We start from the raw sequence: 27,328 nt of genomic DNA on the forward strand, positions 1-27,328 counted from the left end.
AATGGGTAATAATATAAACTTTATTTTATGTAGCGTCTTTAAAAGCAACTTCTCAAAGCGATTTATATTAAAGTGAAACAAATGAAAACAACAACAAAGATAGGATATAAAATTAGCACAAAGAAACAGGAGTTTATAATGTAATAGCAGATGCAAAGAGGCAGACAGACATCAATGAAAATAAAAGCCTTTCTAAATGATAAGATTTTGAGTCTGGATTCATAAGTACTCAGGGAAGGTGATTCTCTGATATCTTGCGTATAGAATACCATAGCGAGAGAAGGCCCCGTCAGCCATAGAGTGTAGACGGGCAGGAGAGACTTACAGGAGACGAGAGTCAGATGAACCAAGATTCCAAAGTGGAGGGTAGGAAAACAGCCAGACAGATACTGAGGTGCCAAGCGACTTGGAGCCTTATAAGTATAGGAAGCCAGTGCAAGAACTCTAGGACAGGGGTAATGTAATCACTTGCACAAGACCTGGTCAGGATTCTGGCTACCACATTGTGAGCATGCTAAAGTTTAAGTGTGGATTTAGATACCTCTGCGAGTAGGGTGTTATTAAACATTAATCAATTCTAGAGAAGATGAAAATGTTAACTAGCTTTTCAGCAGCAGTCAGAAACAACACAGGACATAGTCTGGCATTATTTCTGAGATGGAATAATGATGTTTTTACAATGTTTTGCACATGTGGGTCCAATGTTAAGCCTGGATCAAATATCACCCTCAAGTTCTTGAATTAAATTGAAATTCAAATACAGTGCCATCAACAGAAAGATAGGATGAATAGGACTGACAGTTCAGACATTTTTCCTCAGTTGTTCAGTGCACAAGGCTAGACTACAACTTTGGATAGGACACTAATCCAGGAAACATGGTGCTTTTACACACAAACCACAAGAATAAAATGCACAGTGCTAAGAATTGATCATTTTGTCAATACTAGTGTATTCTAAGTGTACAGTGGCAGAAAATCATTGGGCATTTAAATGGGTTTCTCACTTCTGTTATAAACCCCATACTATAAGCATCAATAGATTACACATTTCATTGGATTACATGTTATGCTTCTTAAACACACTGTGAAGTTGAACTGGTTTCAATTCTTATTTTCTCTCTCATTTCAGAAAAACTCACAAAGGAGACTCAAAAACTTACAGAATACCAGAATAAGATGCTAAAACAAAATCTAGCCTTGAACCACCTTAACAAGTCCTTCAATCAGGTAATAAGAACCGCCATTTTCCATCAAACGTCTGAACCTAGAATTTAAACTTGCAAAGGGATTTGAAATGAAAGTGCTTGATAGAAAGGGGAACACTCCAAAAATTGTTTTCAGAGTGCTTGAGGTTTAATTATTCATATCACAAATCATGGTGCTTGTAACTGTACCCTGAAGTCCTGTCTTGGAATAAAGTAACCGTGTGTTTGAAAATTGTTAATACCTTGTTCACAGCTGCCATAACATAGCCAAGCTGCAGATGGTGGGGAGTAAGCCTTCCATGCTTTTTAGAAGTGTTTTATAAAATCCAGGGTAAACTAAATGCTAATTATTAAGATATACTTCAATGCCTCTTTTCTTTAGGTTTCTACAGTATAGATCAATTACCAGATGACTGAATCAGGTAGATTCAGTGGCAGCATGTACTGGTACCAGTGAATTACAACCTTAGTCCTAATTGAATTTAAGATTAATTTAGTTTTGACTTGCCACAATGTTGACCATAGGACAGATGCGATTTAGCAAAGCTCTATGAGGGGGTGCATGGTCTATTTGCAAATGAACATTAATAATAAAAGCACAGAGACAGACCAGTCACGCACAGGGAATATAATTCATTGCTATTTATTACTTCTTATGAAAAAGAAGTGACAGTAGATCTTTACATAGACTTCTTTATAGACGAGTGAGTAGTCCCATTTTACAAAGACAAATAAGAATTGTCCAGTGATTCTGAATGAGCTTAGTGGTTGACTGTATTATAACAATCAGTGGCAACCAAAAAATGTGAAAAATAGCATGTTTGCCAATCTACCAAGTTAGCCATCTTTGGTACAGTGTAAAAATAGTTAAAAACAATTGCTGAATTAAACATCTTTCCTTTACAGGCCCAGTCTCGTCTGGAAAGAATAGCAGCTGCGAAATGTGGCAGTGAGCTCCTAAACCTTTAGGCTTTGAAAACAGCCCTCCTCAGCTGAATATATAAACCAGAAAACACAGCATGTCCAATGTCTCTAAATACATGTAATGGTATTGTTTGTTCCCTAAATATATAATATTTTTGGTAGTAAAAATTCAAAATGCAGTGCTTTTTTAATATTAATTTTGTTCATTGGTCGGTGTATTCTTTACCCTCTTTCATGGTTAATGCTTTGCACAGTGCATATAGTTTCACAATGCCATTAAAAAGCCACTTTTTAGAACACTCTTAAAAGGCATTATTGTGGAATGGTCTTAAGTATCACATGGCATGAGGTGGTTGTAATAGTCAGACCAGAGTTTTTCCTTGTTCTTGGCAAACAAAAATAGATATTTGCAATTTTAAAGCTAAACTATTAGAACAATCTAAAAATACCATGTTAATGAAGAAACGCAAAGTCACTTATCAAAGCAAACATATTCATTAACAACTACAGTAGAGCTCTCGCTTATGTCACCATCAAAAAGGTAGCATTTTGACTAAACTTTGATTTGTATTCTTCATGTAAACTAGTTGAAGAATTGGATTAGCCACCTGTTACACAACAGAGTATATTTTTCCAACTTCGATTTTCTTATTATTTGGTGGCTTAAGTCAACTACGTTTATGAAAACAATTTACAATAGTTTTGAAACATAAACCACAAATGTAAGTCTATAGAATATGTGCTGGTAGCTAGGGGAGAGAACAGAGGAGTATAATTCTGGTTTGAAGCCTAGTCCAAACTAGACCATTGTATATAACTTTAATAAGGCTGTGACAGTGCAACCCCACCTTTACCACAGGTTTGTCATCTTGCTTTTTTACAGTGTGACAAGTTGTCTTAAAGTGCTACCTCTTTAATTTCATATATTGTAAACCTTCAGCTTATAGTTCGTCATTTGTTTGCTTCTTGAATATAAATTAAGAATTTAAATACTTTGATAAATATTAAGGCTCTAAGGGACAGAAAGCAGGGGTCTGAGGGCTGTTACTTCTCCTCCTTCTTGTCCTGTTTTTCCTTAATCTTGTAGTCCTCCAGGATGGCGTGGGCAGTTTCCTTGCCCGTTTTCTTCACCACTGCCTTGATGCCCAGATTGTCTATGTTGAACGCGGTGACTCCCATGTTGATGGCAGAGTTCACGGCGTGGTCTGTGGCCTGGCCAGCAGCTGCGCCGTACCTTAATCAACAATAATCAGGGACACTGTGTGAAGGTGAGAAAGAGGAAGAGCAAGCAGCGAGGGGGAATAAAAGCAGCCACATGCCAAAGTCCGTTACTAAGATGGACAGCTAAGGCCGATGGAGATGGAACACGTCAGCTGAATTGGCTTTCACCGTCCCCAGGAAGAATGCAACATGCAGGTTTTGACATGGTTAAAATGCAATTTTCACCTTCACCAGAACTCCTGTTTTTGCACAAAACAGACAACTCCTCTGTCATACAGTTGTAAGGAGAACACAAACCTAAATGTGATTCAAAGAATCGCAAAATGGCTACAATTCAGTACATATATTTTGCAATTAAATAGTAATATATCTTTTAAAAATCTGCATGATCCCCAAAAGGTTAAGGGTTCCTTCTGGTACAGAACATTTACAAATACTAGCAAATGCAACGACTGCGAGAAACTGAAACGCTAATTTCTCAGCAGCACTTTTACACTTGCAGTACATACAGTTGTGAGAAAAAGTTTGTGAACCCTTTGGAATTATTTGGATTTCTGCATGAATGGCTCCTTAAATGTGATCTGATCTTCATTTAAATCATAATAATAAATAAAGACATTAAGTATTTTTTATCAAACAACACAGAACATTTTACATTGCCATATCTTAATTGATCTAAATGGTTTAAATAATCAAGGTCATTGATGGAAAACGTATGTGAACCTCTGGGATAATGACATCTTGAGAAGAGGGTAATTGGAGTCAGGTATTCCAATCAGTTCAGGTGTGGGTTTGACCTGCCCTGCCATATCAGAAATCACACAATTTTGGTTACCTGCTCTTCACAACAGAATTCTGTTGAAGTGCAATATGGCCTGATCAAAAGAGATTTCGGAGGACCTCAGAAAAAGAGCTGTTAAAGCTCATAAGACTGGAAAGGGTTACAATTGTATTTCTAAAGACTTGGGCCTCCATCAGTCCACGGTCAGGCAGATAGCTTACAAATTGAAGAAATTTGTTGCTACTCTTCCTAGGAGTGGGCATCCTACAAAGATCGGTGCAAGAACACGCCGTACAATCCTCAAACAGGTGACAAAGAACCCTAGGGTGACAGCTAAGGATCAGCAGGCATCTCTTGCACTTGATAACGTCTGTTCGTGAGTCTACCATAAGAAAAAAACAGAACAAGAGTGGTGTTCATGGGAGGTTACCACTGCTCTCCAAAAAAAAAACATTGCTGCCTGTCTCAAGTTTGCTAAAGACCACCTGGATGTTCCATAGCACTACTGGAACAATGTTCTGTGAACAGATGAGACAAAAGTTTAACTTTTTGGTAAATGTACACAGCGTTAAGTTCGGAGAAAACAAAACACTGCATACCAACACCAAAACCAATCAATTCCAAGTAGTATCAGGAAATTCTACAGCAGAATGTCAGGGCGTCTATCTGTGATCTAAAACTCAAAAGGAGTTGGGTCATGCAACATGACAATGATCCAAACCATAGGAGTAAATCAACAAAGGAGTGGCTGAAGAAATTCTGTATTTTAAATGGCCAAGTCAGAGTCCCGACCTCAATCCCTTTGAATTGCTGTGGTGTGATTTGAAGCAGGCCGTTCAAGTAAGACATCCCAAAAATATACATGAACTGAAACAGTTTTGTATACAGGATTGGGTCAAAATACCTCTAACCTCTGCGCAGGTCTGATCAGCAGCAACGGAAAGCATTTGGTTGAGGCTATTGCCAATAAAGGAGGTTCCACTAGTTACTAAATATAAGGGTTCACATACTTTTTCCATCAATGACCTTGTTTGTTTAAACCATTTGTTCAATAAAGATTTATTTATTATTATGACTTAGATGAAGTTCAGATCACATTTTAGGAACCATTCATGCAGAAATCCATATAATCCCTAAGGGTTCACAAACGTTTTCTCATATGCATTTCTTGCATGATACATTCAGTCTTTAGATTAACCCCAGCAATAGATTAAATCATTTTAAAATTAATTGAATATGATGCTCATTATGCTGTAAAACAAAATCGGTATTTATGAAATAAACATTTGAACTATTTACAGTATTAGATTTAGAACAGAGTTCATAATTACTGTAGGATACATATCTGATTTGTTCATTATGGGACATGCTTGAATTTGCATCAAATTCACATAAAGCAAGTCATTTTTCAAAGTAGTATTAAATTTCTTAATGCAAGTCATGCAAGTCTGAAATTAAGAAGGCATGCAGGTGACAGTTACTAGGAGGTAATTAATTTTTATTTTTAGTTTTTGACAATGCAAATGCATCTACATGGACAAGTTGCTTTGTAGACCCCTGTATCTGTAATAAGAAAGAAGAAGCAAAATTTACAACAGTGACTTTATAATGCAGTCTGTGAAACAGAACTCAATTCAGTGTGCTTAGAAGTGCTGACTTTTTTTTTTATTTGAAGAACAAAACCAATAAAAGTGCACTTAAAGGTTGTGCACAACCCTACCCCACATACAAAATATAGCAAAAAGGCCAAGATTGTCATAAGTTCATCTTCATCAGTAACGGGTACCTATATATACCTATAATAAGTAGATTAATCTTATTGTACTCTGATACTCCACAAACAGGATGTGACCTCATATAATTAGAAAAGTGTACCAGCAGTGCAGTGTCTGGAAAGTACAGAAAAAATGCATACACCAAATGGAGTAGTCGATACCAACATATGCAGTATATATCAATCAATCTTCAGAACTTGATGGGCTTAATATTTAGTCAATATTTATTTTTGTTTTCACAGTGTGAATTGTTTTTTCTTTAAGAGTACTGAATCAAAAATTGTTTCAGACTGGTGGTTAAATATCGAGTAATGACAACATTTTCAGAGGTTGCTGAATTGGAAAGTGACCAGAGCATAAAAAAAACGTAATGGTCTTTGCATTATGCATAAGAAAAGTATATGGATCATATACAAGAAATACTACCCAAACTTTCAGATCCTATAAAGCCAAATTAATGAAATTTTACTATTTTTACACCCTTTAATTTGTATGTATTCAGTGCTATATTAGTATATGTAGGTTTATATCTTTAGCATCAATCTTAACACAGGATGTTAGGTGAGAAATGGCTATAATACACTGAAAATGAATTCACCAGCTCTGCATGACAAAGTACCCAAGTGCCACTTACTTGTGTTTCACAGTGTGCACGGTCTCCGATGCCACATTTTTGGCTATATCCTTTGCTGCTACTTCTAAGCCAGTCCACACTGTTGCAAATCCTACAGTAGGAATTCAGCATAAAAGGAAACCAAAATTAAAGGCTGCCAATACACCCTCTGTATCAAGGTATGCAATGAAATAAGAACTGCCCTGTAAGAATCTTCCAGTTTCTGTGAGTGAAAAAGACCAAGTCTCTTATTTAAGCCATACCCTTAAGGCCTACCTTGTATTCCACTGGCTGCCACCACCATAGCCCCGTCTATGTTGGACTTGCCCTCTTTGTCTTTCTTCAAGGACTCGGGGATCAGCTTGCTGCCATGTTTCTTCACATGAGGTGCCAGCTCCTTGCCCACACAGCTGGCCAGAGTACAGACTCCGTCCACTTAAGCACAGAAAACGGCATGAAGCAGACAAACCACTGTGCCTGTGCTGTCATCTCAGCTCCCTCAAACTTGTGAAAGTTAACCACTGTTAAACAGTTCGTTTCTGAACTCAGCATTTAAATGTGATTTTCAATTAAAAACTCTTAAATTATAACATGCAAAAAGTGCAGCTGCATCATCTTCCTAATGCCTCACTTCTCTGCTTACTCAACTCAGAAATAACAAACGAGAATCCATTTCAGCTGAGTTTGGATGCCTAGATCCTATAATGTTCAAAGTCAAAAAACAAATGACTGCCATTCAAAAAAGGTTTTCATTTTTTTCATGTCAAAAATGACAAAAGTGAGCACATACAGTGCTGCTTGAAGGTTTGTGAACCCCTACTCTTTAAATGTAACATTTTTACTATGAAATTCTTGTTTAATCTAAACTAGTCCTTACTTTTTTAAAGGAAAGGGTTTATATCCACAAATTATGTTTTGTTTAGAGGAACTGATTCATGTAATAGAAAAAAGAAATAGATGAATAAGAACTAGTGCATATGGAAAGTTAAGTGAACCACAAAGTTCATTAGATCATTCAATGAGGTAAGTATAACCAGGTGCTAAATGAATTGGGTACCAGGATAACCAATCAAAGAGCCAATCGCCAGGACAAAGTTTGGGAGTCCCTGTACTATTTAAAGGTAAGAAACCAAATCAATTTGGTCTTACCCATACAGGTTAGTGTAATACACAGTGCCCCAATCTATAGAGACCTCATATGACCTCAGGAAGAGTGTTGTAAGTACTTAGCAGTTTATAAAACCATAGCAAAATGTTCTGGAATTCAGTCTACTGCAAGACAGTGTACCAATGGAAAAAATCCAAGACTATAGTGGCCATACCTAGATGTGGATGTCCTTTAAAATTATTCCACAGAGCAACAAGAAAACTCACACAGGATATCCAAAAGAACCCTAGGACCACATCCAAAGATCTCCAGGCCTCTCCTGTTGCAACTGATGTCCTTGTTCATACCTCAACAATTTGACATCTGGATGATCTTGTAGATTTTCAGAAGAATGTTCTGCAAGAATGGATGTATAAGTCTGAAATTGAGTATGATTTTGATATTTTTGACAACAAAAAATGCCATGTTTGGTGAAAACCTACCACCAAAATAACCATATCCCCATTGTCAAGCATGGTGGGGGGAGTGTCATGGTTTGGAGCTGCTTTTCTGCCCATGGACCTGGACAACTCAATTTCAGAGTCATACCAAAATATTCTGGAGGAGAACAGCAGACCCTCTGTGCATGAGCTGATGTTGAGCCAAAAAAGGGTCCTTCAGCATGACAATCACACAAAACCTTCCAGCAAATCTACCAAAGAATGGATTAAGCGGAAGAAGTTTTGTTTTTGAATGGCCAAGTAAAAGTTCAGATCTCACCAATAGAAATGTTGTGGCAAGACCTGAAGCGGGCTGCTCCAGCCAACAAACCTAGAGTAGTTAAAGCAGTTTTGTAAGGAAGAATGGTCAAAAATTCCCCAAAGCAGATGTAACAGACTGATTAGTAACTTCAGAACATGTCTAGTTGCTGTCACAGCAGCTAAAGGATGTGCCACCACTAATTGAATTAAAACATGGTTTATTTAATAAATAATGAAACTATATATATATGTTCAGGTGGGTAGCTGTGTCAGGATGCGTAGGCTGCAAAGGAAAAAGTAATAGGTTTATTCCATGCTGAAAAAAAGAAGAAAGAAAACGCAACGTTTCGGCCGTGGAGCCTGAAGAAGAAAGAAAGAAAACGCAACGTTTCAGCCATGGAGCCTGAAGAAGAAAGAAAGAAAATGCAACGTTTGTGTTGAAACGTTGTGTTTTCTTTCTTCTTTTTTTCAGCATGGAATAAACCTATTACTTGTTCCTATATATATGTCTGTTATGCAGGTTATCTTCATTAAATATTAGAGCTCAGATAAAATATGTTTTTAAGATAATTTTTCTAAGACATGAAAGATGAAGGTTCACATACTTTCAAGCAGCACTGTATGCACTGTGGCCTACAGTATACCTTCCTCAATGTGGAATGTCTAAAAAAAAGGAAATGAAAACCGGTCATAAGTGCCACCAATTGACAGTTACAATTAAACACAACATCCACGGCAGCATTACAGTACACAAAGCCCGACTCTAAAATCTAAAATCTGTTAAATATTCAAGCTTCCTTGTTCACTGTTGACATGGGGACATAAACTAAACCAGCTTGTGATCATACCAAGTCCTACCAGGAATTGTAATCATTATTTTATCATTATACCCATCAGAAAACAAGTCTTACCCAGAAACTGGCTGACTTTGACTGCTCCACCGGTTGCCTGCTTGGCAACATGCAGCCCCTTAGCCACAGTAGGGCTGACCTGGGTCGGCTTGTCCTCTGGGTTTATGTGTTCTCTCAGTTTGGAGGCTCCTTTGTGAATGGCCTTTCCTGTGTACTCTGCCCCTTTGACAAGGCCCCAGCTGAGCCAGGACGCTCCTATGCAGAAAAAGGCCTTGGTCACAGTATATACAGTGGGTATAGAAAGTCACCACCCCCTTTCAAAATGTTCACCTTTTGTTGCCCTAAAGCCCAAAAAGAAGACAAATAAAATCAGACTTTTTCCAGTTTTATTTACAAATTGTAACTTGCAACATCCAAGTGAAAAAAGAAAGCAAAATATCTGGAAAAAAAGTAGAATAATTGGGTTGGATAACCCCCCTGAGCTAATACTTGGTGGAAGCACATTTTGCTTGAATTACAGCCTTGAGTCTGTTCAGATACATCTCTAACAACTTTGCACACCTAGAGGGAGGAATATTTGCCCTTTCTCCTTACAGAAGTGTTCAAGCTCAGTCAAACTGCATGGTGACTGTTGATGGACTGTCCTCCTCAAGTCATTCCAAAGATTTTCGATGGGATTTAGGTCGGGGCTCTGACTAGGTCACTCAAGGACATTCACCTTCCTGTCCTTCAGCCAGTGTACGATTGCTTTGGCGGTGTGCTATGGGTCATTGTCGTTGAAAGGTGAACCATCTTCCCATTTTCAACTTCCTGGCTGAGGGCTGCAGGGTTTCTTCAAGAATTTGCCTGTATTTTGCACCATCCATCTTCCCTTCAATCCTGACAAGTGCCCCAGTCCCAGCTGAAGAGAAACACCCCCACAACAGGATGCTGCCACCACCGTGCTTTACTGTAGGAATGGTGTTCTTTGGATGGTAAGATGTACTGTTTTGCATTCCGGCCAAAGAGTTCAATTTTGGCGTCATCTGACCACAGCACTTTTTGCCACTTGGTCACAGAATCTTAAAGGTGCTTTATAGCAAAACATAAATGAGACTTGATGTGGCTTTTTTTAAGGAGTGGCTTTTTTCTTGCCACCGTCCCATACAGGCCAGATTTGCGGAGCGCTTGTGATATTGTTGTCACATGCACACAATGACCAGTCTTTGCCAATAAAGGCCTATAGCTCCTTCAAAGTTGCCATCGGTCTCTTTCTTGCTCGGTCATCCAGTTTGGAGGGACGGCCTGTTCTAGGCAAGGTCTGGGTGGTGCCATACGCCTTCCACTCCTTAATGACGGTCATGACTGTGCTCCATGGGATACTTAAAGCCTTTGAAATCTTTTTATACCCATCTCCTGACTTGTGCCTTTTCACAACTTTATCTCGAAGTTCTTTTGAAAGCACCTTTCTGCCCATAGTGAATTCTTCGCTTTGAAATACACTTCCAAGCAATGGAATCCTCTAGACACAGCTGCTTTTATTCTGAACTAAATCAAAATCACCACAGTTGATCACAGTTGGGAGCCAGTTAGTTTGTTGTGTGATCTGTAAGGTGATTGGTTATATCTGAGCAAGTTTACAAATACAATTGTAAAGGGGGTGTTCACTTATCCAAATAAGGTATTTTACTGTTGTAATATTAATTCATTTTCATAATGTCTTAGAATTTTATTTTCACTTGGCTAATGTGGGTTACTGTGTGTAAATAAAAATGGAACAGCCTAATTTAATTTGTTTTTATTTTCAGAGTGTCATACAACAAAAGGTACACATTTTGAAAGGGGGTGGTGACTTTCTATACCCAAAATTTGATTTGCAAAATGCACTTCTTTTGAGTTCAAAATGCCATTATCACAATCTGATTCTCCCCTAAAACGCCTTGCCTTCCGAAGGTAACTTGCCCTAGGATTACATTTAAAGATACAAAAGTGGGCAACCGCTGTTCACACACAGGTGGAAGCTTTGAACTGTAAATGCTTCTACACCTGGACAACATCTTCTAAAATTATACTTGATGAGATTTTGCTTAGCCAAAAGTAAATGAAATGCACAGCAACATGATAAAATGCACAGGTAGGAAGATAACGAACACAGTCATTTTTTACTCCATGTATTTGCAACATGTAAAACGACAACATTAGGCACATAGTAGGAATATAACGGGCTGGTGTGAAAAAGTGGGGTTTATGAGAAGCATAACTTGAGAGAAGAAAGTGTGGAGCCAGACACTGTTCAAGTCTACCCTGTCTTAAACAACAGTAGCACAGTACAGCAGCAAGCCTTACCGGACAGGATACCGTGGGCAACTTTCTCACTCCAGTCAGGCAGGGACTTCTCTTTCTCCGCTGCCTCTCCCTCTAGTGGGACGATGGGCACCTTCTGGCTCAGGTTGATACTGTCTGCTGGTTCTTCCTGGGCCTTCAAGGCAGTTGGAGGTTAAACCAATATTAAAAAGTTAAACAATGATTAATTTTACTTTAAAATGACAATTAGCTGACTGACCTTTAGATTTTTTTTTTCCTCTAGAAAAGGACCATTATGGTCCCAGCTCATTTACTTACTGGCAGTCTTTATTTGAAGTTCAACTTCAACAAATACCACAAGCACATGGTATTTCCATAAATTGTGTCTGCACACAGTTCCAATTGGGTTTAAACTGATTTCGTCACTTATTTTACTCTTTCAGTCTCAAGTAATTTGGCATTGTCGATTGCTAAACACCTAAAATTCTGAAGGTGTTTTAAAAAAATCAAATGTACATTCTTTTATTCGCACCTCATTTGAAACTGCCAGCTCGCAGCTACAATTTGTGTATAGCAGACAAGAGAATGAGTAAGGCCAGACACAACATAACTGTTCACCTTTTAAAGCAGCTGGCTCCACAGTGTCTTGGAGTGGAGCACTGATTCACAGATGTTAAAAATTCAGTGAGTGCATAACTGGGTAAAGGTAACAAATTATTAGCGAATCCAAGTGCACAGATTATGTGCATATTTGCACAGATTTTTCATCTTTCCATTTGATTGCACCCCGTGCACCCACTGTGTTTCCCGTTTCCCGCTTTTGTGATGTAAAAAGGAAGGGACTGCTTTTGTGTATTTCTGCGTGTGTGCAATAGGCTGGGCCACCTTGTACAGTGCGTGCTCATCCCTTCTCACACTAGTTGAAAAGCACCAAGTGTTGCTGGGGGGAAACATGTGGTCTTTCTCTGAATAAAAGGTGCCAATATTTGCTTGCAAACCACATGTGCACACCAACAGCTGCAAAATACTTTCCAAAACAAACTGCATTTTTAGAACACGTTTCTGAAAATGTTGTTTTCTCAATGTTGTTGCATTCTAATCATGCTATAATATTGCACCAGATAAACGTTGAGAAGATGAATTATGCATCTCAGGAATGTTTATGCAACTATAGTACCACATATTAAACAGGAAATTGGATACTCCCGGTTTGGCTTGATCGTTCTTGTGACTACTGCCAGCTAAAAAAGTGACTGCAAGCAAAGCCACAGCTATCTAATCAGCAGGAAAGGAAACAAAACCAAAACATGCCTTTAAAGGGGTCATTATGATAAGAGACTTCAGAGCTTTTCACTTGGACTTGAAATTTCAGTAACATTTATAATGCTACGTTCATGTGACCTAGGGCAATATCCCCCAACACAACTTCAGAGTTTGTAAATGTTGTAAACAGCTTCTTTGACAAAGTGCTCCTTGTCTTATATGGTACAATGCCCAGTTGTTCTCTTGGTCAAGAGAAAGTGCCAACAAATGCTCTCCATCTGCCATTGCCTTCTGCAGGGAAAACTAAAAACCTAATACTTTTCTGAACATTTCAGATTTTAATGTTGAACCAAACAGAGCTTGCATACTAAACTAATGCAAATAATGCAGGCTTTTGGGTTAGCACTTTGAGAGAATTAGTTTTGTAAATTGAGTTCATGGACAAGGCACCCAATATACAGAGACTGTAAATTTTAACAGATTAATCCAATGAAGAAAAGTCCATGGGGGAAAAAAAAAGTTCTTGACTAATTGGGAAAGGTTTTAACCAGTGATGAGAAGTACATGATTCATATAGAGATGTATGTATTCCACTGTTCTTTTACATTAAAGAACAATTTTAATTTATTTCCTTATGCAAAATACATAAAAGTAACATTATTTAAAGACATGAATTCTTTGTGTCCTTAGTATCGGCTAATAATTCTAATACTCAAGGCATTTTTATTCTTACCAGTGCCTTTGTGTTGATTAATTTCCACACACAGACTGTTCATTTCTTCATTTGCAATCAAATATCTTCTAGTAACTCACAAGTGTACTTCATCTGGATGGCTAAACTGTATATTCATCTCCATAGCTATATGAGCATCATTATATATGTATTTCCAACAAATTTCATTTCAGAGGCTAAACAAGCAGCTGTATTCTTGCTCAATAAGAGCATTACAAAATGATTATCTTTACTCTCTAGATAGTCTAATCTTGAAGTATGCCGATGAAGGCATTTCGCAGATTAAGTGTGCCAAAGTATAGAAGCAAACCAGCTGCTGTACTGCATCAAAAATGGACTCCTATTTGGTGATGTGCCCCAGACATTGCAAAAGCATTTTCTATTGAATTAATATTAAATTAAAAATGTTTGGCATATTCATATTAGACACATTTAATACATTAAAAGACTACTGTGAAACAAATGTGCATAATATACTGCAGTGTAAGAGTAGTGTAGTATTCACTAGAAAGGGCTAGTGTATTTAAAAAGGTCTCTTTCATTTTGGATTTTTTCATAATTTGAATACCTTTGAAAATTCCACAGAATAATTGGTAATCACCACAGTTGTCAATCCTTGCATACAGTACTACAGCAGTGAACAGTGCTTTTACAATGTACTTTCTCAGCCTACAGCAGTAGGTATTAGTCACTGTAAACACCATCTGACATCTCAAGCATTTCAAGTAGGAAACTCAAGGGTTTCGTGTGGAAAGACATTTGGGATCTCAAATCCAGTTGTTCAAAATTCAAACATGTTTGAGAATATTCAAGCTGAATGGTGTAATTCAAAAATAGTTGTTTTTACACTATAATATGTATGTGAATACTACACTAATGTATTACGATTTGTTTTTATATAGAGCTATGTGACAGGATTCTAACAAAACGCATCTTACAATATAGGCGTAGGGAAAAGAATATTATTAACTTCAAAAGAAATTGTAATTTTCCTGATGCAGCCCTGCAAACCCAAGACGGACAAGTTATGTGACTGCTATTTACCACATAGTGATTGTGTGCCAAAAATCTCAGTGCCCTGCTGAAGCTCTGATGGGTAACTGTGGTACGACTGTGGTAAGCAATATGCTATTTATTATGTAGAAACTGGAAGTGCAAAAAACAGAAAGAAATGTTGCATAAGTTCATTGACAAAAATCTAAACCTTATTAAGAAACAGAATAACAAATCTTGACAACATGTGCAGTGATGTAAAAAAATAAAGTATTACTTCTTATTCAATGATTTGCACATTTTATTCTGTATTTAATGTTATTTACATAATAACATTATGTAACTAACATAATTACTGATACTTACATAATATAGCCCTGGTATTTTATTGTTTTATATGATCCTGTACCTATATATCATTATAAAAAAAATTTAGGCATGCTTGATATATGTGAAGCTCTTTAATGGCAGTGATATACCCATAACCTCACTTGTGTGTTCAGAATGTGAACACCTTCATAAATGACAGTAGCAATAAAAAGGTCCAAAAATGTGGTCCAATACATTAGCAATACAATTTTACCTAACATTCTCAATGCAGATTATAAGTTTGCAGTTATTTTAGTTTCAATATTTAGGTTCTGATATTTAAAAAAATAGATTTAATTGCCTTTAAGATTGGAAATCCAATTGGTGAAAGGCTTAAAATTCAGAGGTTTTACAGTGTTTATTTCAGTACCTTTTTATGCAAGCCTCTTAAATTTTCAAATACACCTGAAAGCTAAAAAGATACACAAATGCTGGTTAATCAAGTGCAAATAAGCCATATCCTTACATGCAGCACATTCTTTAAATAATAATCCCAAATTAAAAGTGAGAAAAAAAGCCTTTTTATGTAGAATATTAGTCTTGTAAAAGTAAAATAATATTGGTTACATGACCATTTTAAAATACTGGTAAAGTACAGGCTGATCTATTTTTTTGTTAAATTTAATTTTAAAGTGAAGGCAAAACCTGAACTGAACTTCAAGAATGAAAGCCTGCCACCAAAAGTGAAAATAAAGGCACTGCTCTCTTAAAACCTCCAGTAGGACAGCCTTACACTTTATTATTATTTACACTTATTATTCAAATGCATCAACATTTTAGCCAGGTTATGCTTTGTGCAATGCTATGGTAATAGGATGCATTCCTAAAGCGTACTTCCTGTTGAACACAGCGTGACTACATTCATATTCAAATCTGTTATACTAGCCCGTGTTGGGGACAGCGTGTTAGATGCGAAACACAACCCACTGCAGGAAAGTTTTTCCTCGGTCTGATCCCTAAGATGTTTTCAGCTTTTTGCTTGAACAACTGACTGTATGATTTATCAACTTACACCCAATGTAATTCACATATGACAGCTGTTTATATTAATAACTGCAAGAGTTAAAAAAAAGGCTACAATTCTGTGCTACAAACCCTGTAGAATTAAAAAAAAACCTTTAACCTTCAAAATTAATGAACCAAGAAAAAGTTTATCCACAAGAGTGGAGTTTGGTAAAAGTACTAGCACTATTTTTTATAATAAACCTGACCTGCAGTATGGATGAATGGATGGATGGATGGATGGATGTTTGCCCGTTTATGGCTTCTGGCACATAGGGGCAGCAACATCCTGTTGCTGTTACCGTAACATTTGTTTTTTACGGGACAGGGTTGTTAGCCTTGTGCCCAACACAAGCGGTGGAGCAGTGGCTCTGTGGCTAAGGATCTGCGCCTGTGGTGGAAGGTTGCAGGTTCAAATCCCACGGCCAGCAGAGGAATCCTACTCCCTTGGGCCCCTGAGCAAGGCCCTTAACCCCAACTGCTCTAGGGGCGCTGTACAATGGCTGACCCTGTACTCTGACCCCAAGCTTCTCTCCCTGTCTGTGTCTCTGTGTCCCATGGAGAGCAAGCTGGGGTATGTGAAAAGAAAAATTCCTAATGCAAGAAATTGTATATGGCTAATAAAGTGATCTTATCTTATCTCTCTTAACCTCCAACATGGAGGACCTGGCGCCCAACGTGGGCCACAGACCCACTACCCTGAAATTATGAGTCTCATGCTCTACGGCCCAGACCTGCAGTATGGTAAACAAATATCACATACTGTATACAGTATATGTTTCATTAACATATCAAAACTAATGACACAATATACGTAAATGGGTATTATTAATACTTAATCAGAGGAACAATTCCCAAGGAACATCTGAAGTGAGCTCCTAAAATATGACGGTTACGACTCACCTGAACTCTTAAGTCAGTCATCTGAGACATCAGGTCCTGGAAGAGGTCTCTGTCTGCCTCAGGCAGTTCTGAGGACAGCACCACTCCCACATAGGATCCTGGAATCTGAGCCATCATATCAGGGAACATGTACACCCCTGTGTTACACAGCAGAACAGGAGAGTCCGTCGACATTAAGGGGTACAGCCAGTCGCAGACCTGCCAGGTAAAGACAAACAGGTAATTTTAGACTGCATGATAAACATCGAAGAGCTTGACCTAGCTTAAGAGCTTGATATACACAGAAAATGAATACCACACAACTGCCTGGGAACAAACCCAAATGTTAACATTTTGACCCCTAGAAGACCTTGTTCTGTCCTTCTGTAATATTAATTAATTAAGTATATTCAAGTTTTATATTTGTAAATTGTTAAGACCTCTGTGCTGTTCTAGTTGGTGGAAGAACATTCAGCCAAACATAAATTATTGGAGAGTTTTAGACTATGAAGGATATACAGTATGTGGAGATAATTAGAAATGTGATGGGTATGTGTTGAGAATTGCCAAGTTACAGAAAATAAGATAAGTACAATGGTCAGAAATAAGAAACAGTGATCTCACTCCACAGTGTATCACTCAGTTACAGTTACTCAACTTTGTGGGACTTGCATTAAATGTCTTTATCAAGAGTCCAAGATGACATGAAGAGAAAAGAAAAAAAATCTCAATTCAACAACATACTTAAAAAGCAAGGGGATGCATAGCAAGGAGAAACATGGAGAAACACTCTTTATTCTCAGAAATCCATTAAAGAATTGAAATTCTTTAATGAGAAAAACTCAACATCTGAGCAACATAAAACTACCATCTTGAGTTGACAAAGATTGAATTTTTTATGAAACTTTAAGATTTTTTTTCTACAAATGTTCACTTCTATGTTAGTCTTCTTGCTTTCCAGTGTTACTTGCAAATGCACTGAAAATTCTATAAATAGATGCATGTGTGCACTAGTTTGGAACATTGCTTCTTCATATTGTTCCTTTGTTTACCTTTTCAGTTTGGCAGATAGACTGTAGCTCTCTCACACAGAGAGCACTGACTTGTAACTGAGGCAAAGATTGTGGGACTAAAAAATCTTCATTGCCTCAGAAAGGAAATACCACATTTCCAAATTGTGCTGAAAACAGACTTTGTACACACTAACATCTGTGTTAAAGGTAAAATGTCTGATTCATGGTCAAGTTCTAATTACAATGTGTATTCTGTTTTATGCATGATCTCTTTGGGTTGATGTGTTAATGTATCAGTATAAACAGCAGTGATTGTTGTTTTGGGTGGCCTTACATACTTAAACAGATTAATAGCAATAAGACAAATATCTACCCCATCTACCACCGTTGGTGATTAGATAAATTGGGTGGAAAAAAAATCTACACTGAGTATCATAATCATTATTACTATACTATTTGTGCATGGGCGATTTTGGATACTGATTCAATTAAAAGGTCCTTCTCTGGACAGTTCAATTGCATTTTCCTGTCACAACAAATGTGCCTTTCTCTTGGCTCTGATGGAGCATTGTCTGTGACCATAAAAATGGCTCTCACATTTCTTTTAGAAAACTTGCTGAAAATAGTTCCAACACCTGAATTGTCCCACAAAGACAGCTAGAATACAATTCTCCGTTGTTAGTTATCAGAAACAGCTCGTTTCATATGATACACTGCACCATGACGTTCTGAACAAATTAAGGCAAACCCCTGGAAGTATTTTCAAAATGGTCTCTTTTTACAAATTGTTTTTGCTTTACAAATGTGGAAGGAATTGTGTGTTTGCACATGACATGCAGCTTCATAATATGCAAGTGATCTGAAAAGGCTGGAATGCGGAGCCACATTTAATGCGACAGAACTAAATCAGCTGATCTCTGCCGTTGACTAAAATTACCCAGCAGTTTCTTACAGTGTCGCTAGGACCAGTGTAATCAAGATGTATTATATAATTACAGTGAGGTCATCCCTGTGACTGCAGGAATTGAAGTCACCTGCTTTAACTGATGCAGATAGTCAATTAAAAGGACTTTAAACGGACAATTTATGGGTTTGCATTTTACATAGATAAAGCTAAATTTAATAAAGAAATCACATGAAAATAAAATTTATGGACCTTTTTGATTTTTTAAGTAATCAAAGACAATGTGCTAAAGTCTAGGATTTTGGGTAATATCAGATATAGTACCAATGAGCTAACCACTGAAAATAAACAACAGTCTAATTTTGATAGGGCTAACTACTTTAAGAGGGTAACAAGTAAAAGTCTGATCCAGTTTTGCCAGCAATTACCACGAAATGTAACTGGTTAAGTTGAAATTAAAAGTTAAAATATATACAATATAAGAACAACCATATTCTTTGATAAAATTATATATTAACTAATAAAACTTAATCACCCTCATAAAACATGTCTGAAGCTGAACCTAGATAAAATACCACAACTGCCCACTGACTGTTCAGGAATGAATGAAAGTCTGGAGCCTCTGTATGTCCTTCTGAACTTTCATGTACAAAACACCTGTGTGAGCTACAGTAAGAATTACTTAGGGGATTTTTTTTCTTTCTTTTAACAGCTTCATGCACCTCAGCGAGTCCTCTCTTGAATCGTCGACTTCTACCTTGTAATCAGAGCTCTGTTGTGCTGCACCATCCTGCCAACAGACCTCAGTGTACCCAGGTCAATGTACTGCTTATGTGGCATAGATCAAATCTCATATTGATAGCCACTTTCCTGATTTCAGGTTCTGTTAGAGGAAATTCTCTCTCTTCTCAAATGTGATTTAAGCACATTTACTTTATGAAAACATCATTTTTACCTTCTTGCAATATCCCCGTTTGGGCATAAGCTATAATAAGTTTTTTGACTCTTGACCTACTTCTGTGTGTTGATCCTGTTTTGCAGGAAACAATCAATTATGTCTGCTTATTGCTTGCATGCTGATGATTATTTCCTTCTGACTGTTTAATGCTGCAAAAGAACTGTACTTATTCTTTTTTTAATAGAACTACATTTTTAATATCAGATGCCTTTTTCTCTTCAAGCCTGAAAGTTTTAATTTTTCTTCCTACTGTAAGTGTTAGCAGGCTGCTAAATGTCCTCAATAAATCATAACCATCTAATATTTGTAAAACTGCAAACTAAATTAATTTAATAAAATTAAAAGAAAAAGGGTTTTAAAATACTGCAAGTTTAAAAAGTTTTAAATTTAAGTTTAAAATACTGCAAGGTAGGCCAAGTGGGTAGTAACACTTGCTCATCGCCAAAAGTAGGTTTTTACCACAGTTCGCATTACAAATCATAAAAATATTCAAAATATACCGTGTTATTCACAAATGTCACCAAATACTCATTGTGTAAGCCGCATCGCTTGCTTGAATCTGAATAGTGCCGATAGTTTTGTTCTACTGTGACTAATTTTATCCTGTTACCAGCTATTTCAATCTAATAGGACAGGAATAAGAAAACAAATCTTAAATGTCAGCTGTCAGAAACAGCACCTGGAAAACCATGTTACGGGGCACCATATGAAACCTGTTTTTCAGGTTAGCAGAAGACCAATTTTCTTAAAAGGACGGAAGCTTCCATTCTCTGAATAAAAAGTTACCTTTCCTGCCAAGGTACCATTGAAAAGATTCTCAATCTTACACTTTGTCTCAAGAAAGGGGACTTACTTGCACATAAATAAAGGCTGCTGATTAACATTCATACCTTCTCTCCAGCTTTGATGTCATTTTCACCAACTGACATTCCTTTAATCTGCCCCTGTAACTTCATGAGTTAACGGTTTTTACCTTTTTAGCTTCGGCAGAGAAATGATTTGCCAGGAGCAGCACTCAAACGCAATTAATCTTTCAAATCCCAAAGCGTTTTTTAAAATGTCAGCGGGTGGAGAATGCTTCTTGTGCCGAGAAACGCTCTTTTTTTAGCAAACCGCCATAGGGTGATCACTGAAAGAAAGGGCATGCCGGTGCTCTTTTTTCACCCCCACAAAGATGTGGGATTTTAAAGATCCCTCACCTGCAGGAAAGCGGGAGGCCGCTGGGGTGCCGCCTGGGAGTGGTCGCCGGTGAACTTGACGATGCGCAGGTAGCCAGGGTAGGATGGGGCGCTCACCTGGCCCTCCGGCGTCACGAAGAAGATCTGCACCCCCTGCTGGATGAAGAGCAGCTCCTCGCCATCCTCCCCCAGGCTCTGGAGGGACGGCGGCTGCGTGGGCAGCGAGCTGTAGAAGTTCTCTCCGACCAGGGAGAGCTCCCCGGCATCCGTCCCGTACGAGATGGTGAGGTGGCCATCGGCAGCCTGCGGAGAGTAGGCGGGGGGCAGCTCCCCAGAGACTCCCTGACACGTGGGGGCAGTTCCAGGCACAGGCACCCCGCCTACAGCCCCGGGAGGCTGACCCTCTGGGAACAAGACCTTTGGGGGAGGGGGCCTGTCTGGTCTTTCCTTTGAAGGCAATTTTGGGTACAAACCATCGCAGCTCCCAGACCCCTGGTCCCCATTGGCGGGACCCGGGCTTGTCCCAGCTCCGTCGGGCTCCAGTGCCACCAGGCGGGTCGTGATGTTGGTCAGCGTCTCCTGCATCTTCTGCTGCATCTGCCTGGCAGATTCCCACCTAGATCCTGTGCACTCAGGCCCCCGAGAGGGGACGCTGAGCCCCCTGAGCAGCAGCTGCTGCCCCTGCCTGTAGAGCATCAGGGCCTCTGCCTTGTGGCCTGCCTCATCCTCCGTCAGCCCCCTGTTGATGAACTCGAAGGCCTTCTGGTAGTCCTCTTTGATGATCTGCACTCTGGCATCGTTCTGCTCCTCTGCTTCCACCTTCTCCATGCCTGTTAACAAGCAGAAACGCAGAGTAATGGGCGTGCACACACTAAGAAAAATGTGGCATTTCAGGGACTCCTGAAGGTGATTAGATTTCCAGTGCATTAGATTTCTATAATTTATTTCCAACCCATTAAAAAAAAGGTATTTAGTTTTTACTACTTCTCACATTTTAGAGAATATTTAATCAAAAAAGGTCACCAGTATCACACAGTGAGCATGTTTTTTATATATTCAAGAGCCTCCTATGGTACGAGAGTGAGCCTTATTTCCTCTACTGAAGATCCGGGTGAAACACATTATTGCTTCAGGCAAGACAGAGACTGTTTACAACAAAAGTGGGCTATGCCTAATGTTAAAGGAGCAGATAGCGTCTTCACAGTTTCAATAGAGAATCTCGGTTTTATCCTTTGGAAAATCTAAGTATTTTTAAGGCGTGAACCGCTACTGCTGTAGTTACTGGAGCCGATCCAAGACAGCTCCCGGAGGACATATCTCAGGGTTTTTAAATTTCACATTTAAATAGAATGACAATTTCCAAGTAACTAAAACAATGCATTGCAAACATATTTTAAATCTCCATCGAAGCAATGCTGTCAAACGGCCACTTGTACAGGTTAACGGTGGATCTCACAGACGTCATTAAAAGTATGCAGTCGCTCCAGAAACACCCCGTGACAGTTTCACATGTTTTAAACACATTCATCTTTCAAAAACAAAATCAGGGGCTTTTCGGATTGTAGGGAACACAGGATTTTAATCTAGTGACTAAAAAAAACATACGTTAACAACCAGGTATGTTGCTGGGTGACGTCTTAGTTTTAAACATGTTTAAAATAAAAAGGCAATGTTGTATTAAAAAGTCATTAATCGTATCGCCTGCTCCTTTCAAAAAAGTAAACCTTTAAACCAGGTCTACACGAGGTTCATCTTTTAATACACATTTTAACTGTATTTGTTTAATCAGTTAACTCTATACTAACCATGTAATTGTGGGAACCAACTAAATCTCACCTAAACTATCACTAAAGTTTAGAAAAGAACATCTTTAGCTACGTATAGGCTAATACATCTTACCTGTTTAGTACTGTAGCTTTGTCTGGCGGATCCAAAATCTTCTCGAAATATTAGCACCGTAACCTCTTAAAAAGCCTTTAACAGAGGTAGCAAGAAATTATAGAGAAAAATAGTTACATGATGTGTAACATATTGTAACGAAAACTGAAACCCCCTTTATTTCTTCGGTTTCAAGAAACCCAATATAATCTTAAACAGTTTACCATACAGGTTTATTCGAGCTTGCAGTCGTATATAATCCAATCCTGATTACGTCTAAAGTGATTATCTACAGACGGGTCATATGCCCGCCCGCATCACCTGTCCGAGAAAGTTCCACTGGCTACGGCAGACACAGAAGGACAAACACCTTCTCAACTACGAGCGCTACCTGGTGGAAACGCTAGATGGCAACCTTTCCTTTAGTTGGTTGAACCCAGGAATCCTCCGAATCAACTTTCAAAGACGAAAACACCACACTTTAAGAATCTTAAACTCGTTTCAACCTCGTTTGAAAAGCACACAAAAAAACTCGACAAGTTCCGTTATTTTTTAAAACGAACCCATACATCAGGACTTTAAAAAAAATCAGAAAAGCACTGTATACTTCAGAAGAGCTCTCCAATATTCAAAGTGCATAAGAGCAGGTTATTTGATAAAATTCACAGTAGTCATATTTTTATTTAGTGCAATAGCATTTTAGCACTACAACTAGAATTTACACATTGAACTGTTTAGTCCAGGACTATAATCCAAGTATATTTAATATATTTTGAGTAGTAAATTGACATTCTAATAGCACCAAGACTATTACACCAGTACCTAGTTATTGAAGATCTGACTGTCCCCAAAATCCTTGCAATAAGACTCACTTTGCAAGTATGCTACTCTGTAGAGTGGGGGGGGGGGGGGAAGAAGGAAGTTATATAAAGAGAGGTCTTTCTAGGCATCTCAAGATCCCAGAGTGCCAAAATTGTCAAGTTAATCTGACCAGATTGATTCCATGTTTTCTTCCAGAAACAGGCACATAGGTCTGAATTCACCAAGCATAAAGCTGCAGTAACCAACTCAAACACTTAGAGCATTATTTCAACACAGGGTGGAATAATCCTTACAGTTTTAGCACAACCCATCCATGCAAACCACCACCATTAGCATGGATTGTACCTACAGGTGCAGTACAGCCACATTATTGAAAGCTTGATAGACCATGGCAGACAGTCATAGGTCAGCTGGATGCAATAAGTGGGGAAAAACTCCAGAAGGCACCTTTTCATAGTTTAGTGGATGCTTTGCTAAACCAGGTAGCAGCAACCTTTCCAAGGACAGACTTAGCCACCTATAGCAACTTAACCTGCACTTTGTGAATACTAAAAGGTGATTCAACCATTAAGGCTTCAGCTGAAAGCCCTTTTTAATTTGAAGTATCAGGGGGAGGGGGTTAATGGCAGCCTACTGTAAGGGATACAAGGAAAAATGCCAATAAAGAATATGGTTGCCTTCTATTAATGCTTAAGCACAAAAAGCAGGTAAGGATACTCAATGAAGGAGTTCAAAAAGCAAGCAGAAGTTACTTAGGATAAAATTTTATTGTTCATTTGATAGCCATCTCAGAACCATCATAAACATTGTAAAAAAATAAAAGATTAAAAGTTCTGAGGCACTTGCAGGTCATCTCCTGGAGTCCCAAGGATACAAAATCAACTTTAGTCAAGTTAAGTGCCATTTGTTCACATGATCCATTCTGGGGAAGGCTTGGGGAATCCTTTAATGCACTGGGAGGGAGTCTGGAGGAGTTATTAAAGATACGCCACAGTACCTGCAAAGGAGGATACATCATTACTACAGATCAAGTCACAAGTCAGGAATGGTTAAAAAAAAAGTTCACCTACTTAGAGCTCTTGTACTTTTCTCTCATGGCCTGTTGTGACCGATCAGCTGCACCAAGATACACCTTGTGAAGATCTTGCAGGCAAGGTGCGATTTCATGTACAGAGTAACCAGTGAAAGCACAGAGGGATTCAGGCTGTTTGAGACAAGAAGCTTCATTTAGCCGGCCACAGAGAAGGCTTTAGAATGCTTAGCTATACAAGTATAAGAGGAGCTTACCCACAGTCTCCCATTAAGCGTGTAGTTTGCAAGACAGTATGCTGCTGCAGCAACCTTAGATGGGAGATGCTTTAGAAAAGGGTCCACATCCAGCAGGCTTAGTTCAGATACATACTGGAAGCAAAGAATGGGTTTGAGCAACATTAACTGGTTACCCCTCACCCAATCTTTTGGTGAAGCGCCAGATCTGCACAAGGGCTTCGGTTTCAAAAGAAGCCATATTGCCAAGTGTACTTACTAGGGCAAGGTTTTCTGTTCTACTACAGACTGCTTCAATAGTCAGGAACTGCCTCAAGAATTGATAAGCTGTAGGTACAGTCATATCAAAGCCTAGGACCCTGAGAAACAAGTGCTCCATCCGTAGCAGCTGCTTCTTTGTGTAGGCTTCATCCGTGATGTAGATAAACTCATCAGTCTCCGGGGGGTAGATCTCTTCATATTTCCTAGAAAATGCAGGGCCGCATTAGGAATGAACACCTTTAAACTCCCCTCTCCACCTTTAGTTTAAAAGGCGCTCATCTGGTCAGCCTGAAATTCATCAATGAGCAGGTTGGTTCTCAAGAGCCCTGTACTTACGACGCAAGAAGAGCGGCTGCAGTCCCCACTAACTGCAACTTCTCTCGCAAGACAGACATGCAGGAGAGAAATCTGTCCAGGTAGTTCACAGTCAGGTAGAGAGTCTCCAGGCACAGTTTATACTCCTCCCCAACTTCAACCAACCAGTCCACCAAGATAACGCGCATGCTGTTGGTAATGTCCGGTTGTTTCTTCATGTACCCAGGCTTTGGTCTGCACTTGACCTGAAGGTTACAGAGCTTGTTAGGGATAAGCACCCATTTCCTGAAGGGGTACCAATTATGAAGGACCCACCTCACTCTCCCTCAAGTGGCAATAGATGTCCTTCACATATTCTAGCGAATCTGGAGGTGGCAAGGGCTCTTCATCCTCTGGTTGAGATTGCATGGATGCATCTTGACATGACCCTGCTGAGCAAAGCAGGTAACAGTACCTAGTGTAGTGACTGTGCAACATTACAAATGCATAATTATATTAACTAGTCCATTGTAATTATCATTAGTGGTAATAAGATGTTCATGTGTAAAATGAACTGCATATTTACTAAATGGCCAGCAATCAGCACAACTGAGGCCAAGTGCATGAATCTTATTTCAACAAAACATTCCAACAAAAACAGATTCAGTGTGGTGAACCACAGAAACACTAACCATTATTCTTTGTAAGTTTACTTAAACCCTAGATGTGTTGTACCTAGATGGATACTGCACTTCAGGAAAGAAGTGAAACTGGATAGTTTCTCTGCACAAGAACATGTTGCACTTCCACTGTTAATATAGGGGAGCCATCTTCAGTTGTTGTAGCCAAGACTACTTACCTGAACTAAGGTCCAAGAAGAGGCAGAACTCCTTGTGCTCCAACATGGAGGACTCTTCATATTGCAGTGGTGGTTCTGCAGACAGTTGTATGCTGGGGACAGACTGGACAATCACATCAGGTTCCTCCACATAGATTTCAAAGTTTGATGTGGAGGGACAAGTAGGAAAAGCCATCTTCTGGGATGAAGGGAATGCATTATCCCAAAGCGATCCATTCTTGGAGTGCAGAGCACCCTTAAAAGGGTTAAGAAATACAAGTTATTGCCAGGGCACATCAAGCCAGCTAGGGTGACCAAGAGCAGAGTGCAAGTGCTAGGTACACATTTACATTTAAAACTGGTTTAGGATTAATCTTAAAAACAGACTGCCAAAATATACAATTTCTTGCAGGGCCTTGGCCAATTTTAGATATTGATTTATGAAGTTCATCAAGACCTAAGGTTGCTAAAGTTATGCACTTAAAACCCCTCACCTGACCAAATGATCTGCTGTGCGGATCATTTTCACTTAGAGATCCTAGTACAGCCCTTTGTTTCGGCCTCAAATCCCACTGAGGGCGAGGTACTTCCATGAAGTTCTGTACTATAGGAGCCAAGTTCTCCTTGTTCCTGCAGCTCCCAACCAGGAAAGAACTCATCTCCAGATGATCAGCTTAGGTGCAAGAAAAGTAAAATTTGGATAACTAGGTTAGATTCCAAAGATGCCTAGCATGTCGTTCTACCTGGATTGCTTTTTACCGTGCCCGTGTGGCAAGTTGTTAGCCAGTAAATTAAGAGGCCAATATACCACGTACGTTTGGGCGTACAAATAGGCTCACCACTAAAACAACACGGCCGCTTTCAGAAGTTATGAACATCTCACATTAGAAGTAGCACAGAGCGAAAATTAAAATTAAACCTCTCAAACCTTTTAACTCGCGTAATCCAGATAATGCACGCCCTGCAGCCACAACAAGTGAATTTCTACTTTACATTAAAACCCTCCCTTAAGGAAGTTGGCGTCACTTCGACTATATATAGTTCTCATAAAATTAACCTGAATTCAAATTAAGCGTAATAATCAGCTCATTTTGTACACTCAGCTGTTGTGGGTCCATCAGTGACACATAGTAATTATTTTCAATCAGACCGCTTTCGAAGGCTTCGACCAAT

General features: G+C 38.8%; 2 protein-coding genes across 3 annotated transcripts; both read right to left on the reverse strand.

The window, feature by feature from the left end:
* Positions 1-1,832: 1,832 nt before the first annotated feature.
* Positions 1,833-22,967, reverse strand: sparta (spartin a). 2 transcript variants are annotated; one of them, XM_088922166.1, is made up of 8 exons: positions 22,696-22,967; positions 20,818-21,626; positions 16,765-16,962; positions 11,544-11,676; positions 9,279-9,473; positions 6,796-6,954; positions 6,541-6,631; positions 1,833-3,363 (listed from the first exon to the last, which is right to left on the reverse strand). In XM_088922166.1, exons 2-8 carry the CDS (start codon positions 21,622-21,624, stop codon positions 3,174-3,176), a joined length of 1,773 nt encoding a protein of 590 aa, XP_088778292.1. In that variant the 5' UTR covers positions 21,625-21,626; positions 22,696-22,967; the 3' UTR covers positions 1,833-3,173. The 2 variants fall into 2 exon arrangements, with proteins under 2 accessions (XP_088778292.1, XP_088778293.1); XM_088922167.1 differs by having other exon boundaries at positions 1,833-5,694.
* A 1,400-nt stretch (positions 22,968-24,367) lies between these two features.
* On the reverse strand, positions 24,368-26,814 carry ccna1 (cyclin A1). Its single transcript, XM_088921689.1, has 8 exons — positions 26,650-26,814; positions 26,177-26,411; positions 25,654-25,769; positions 25,360-25,583; positions 25,022-25,226; positions 24,784-24,897; positions 24,567-24,700; positions 24,368-24,493 (listed from the first exon to the last, which is right to left on the reverse strand). Exons 1-8 carry the CDS (start codon positions 26,812-26,814, stop codon positions 24,442-24,444), a joined length of 1,245 nt encoding a protein of 414 aa, XP_088777815.1. The 3' UTR covers positions 24,368-24,441.
* Between the last annotated feature and the right edge of the window lie 514 nt (positions 26,815-27,328).

Source organism: Atractosteus spatula, chromosome 7 (assembly GCF_055471065.1).
Source record: "Atractosteus spatula isolate fAtrSpa1 chromosome 7, fAtrSpa1.hap1, whole genome shotgun sequence".
Classification (NCBI taxonomy): domain Eukaryota; kingdom Metazoa; phylum Chordata; class Actinopteri; order Semionotiformes; family Lepisosteidae; genus Atractosteus; species Atractosteus spatula.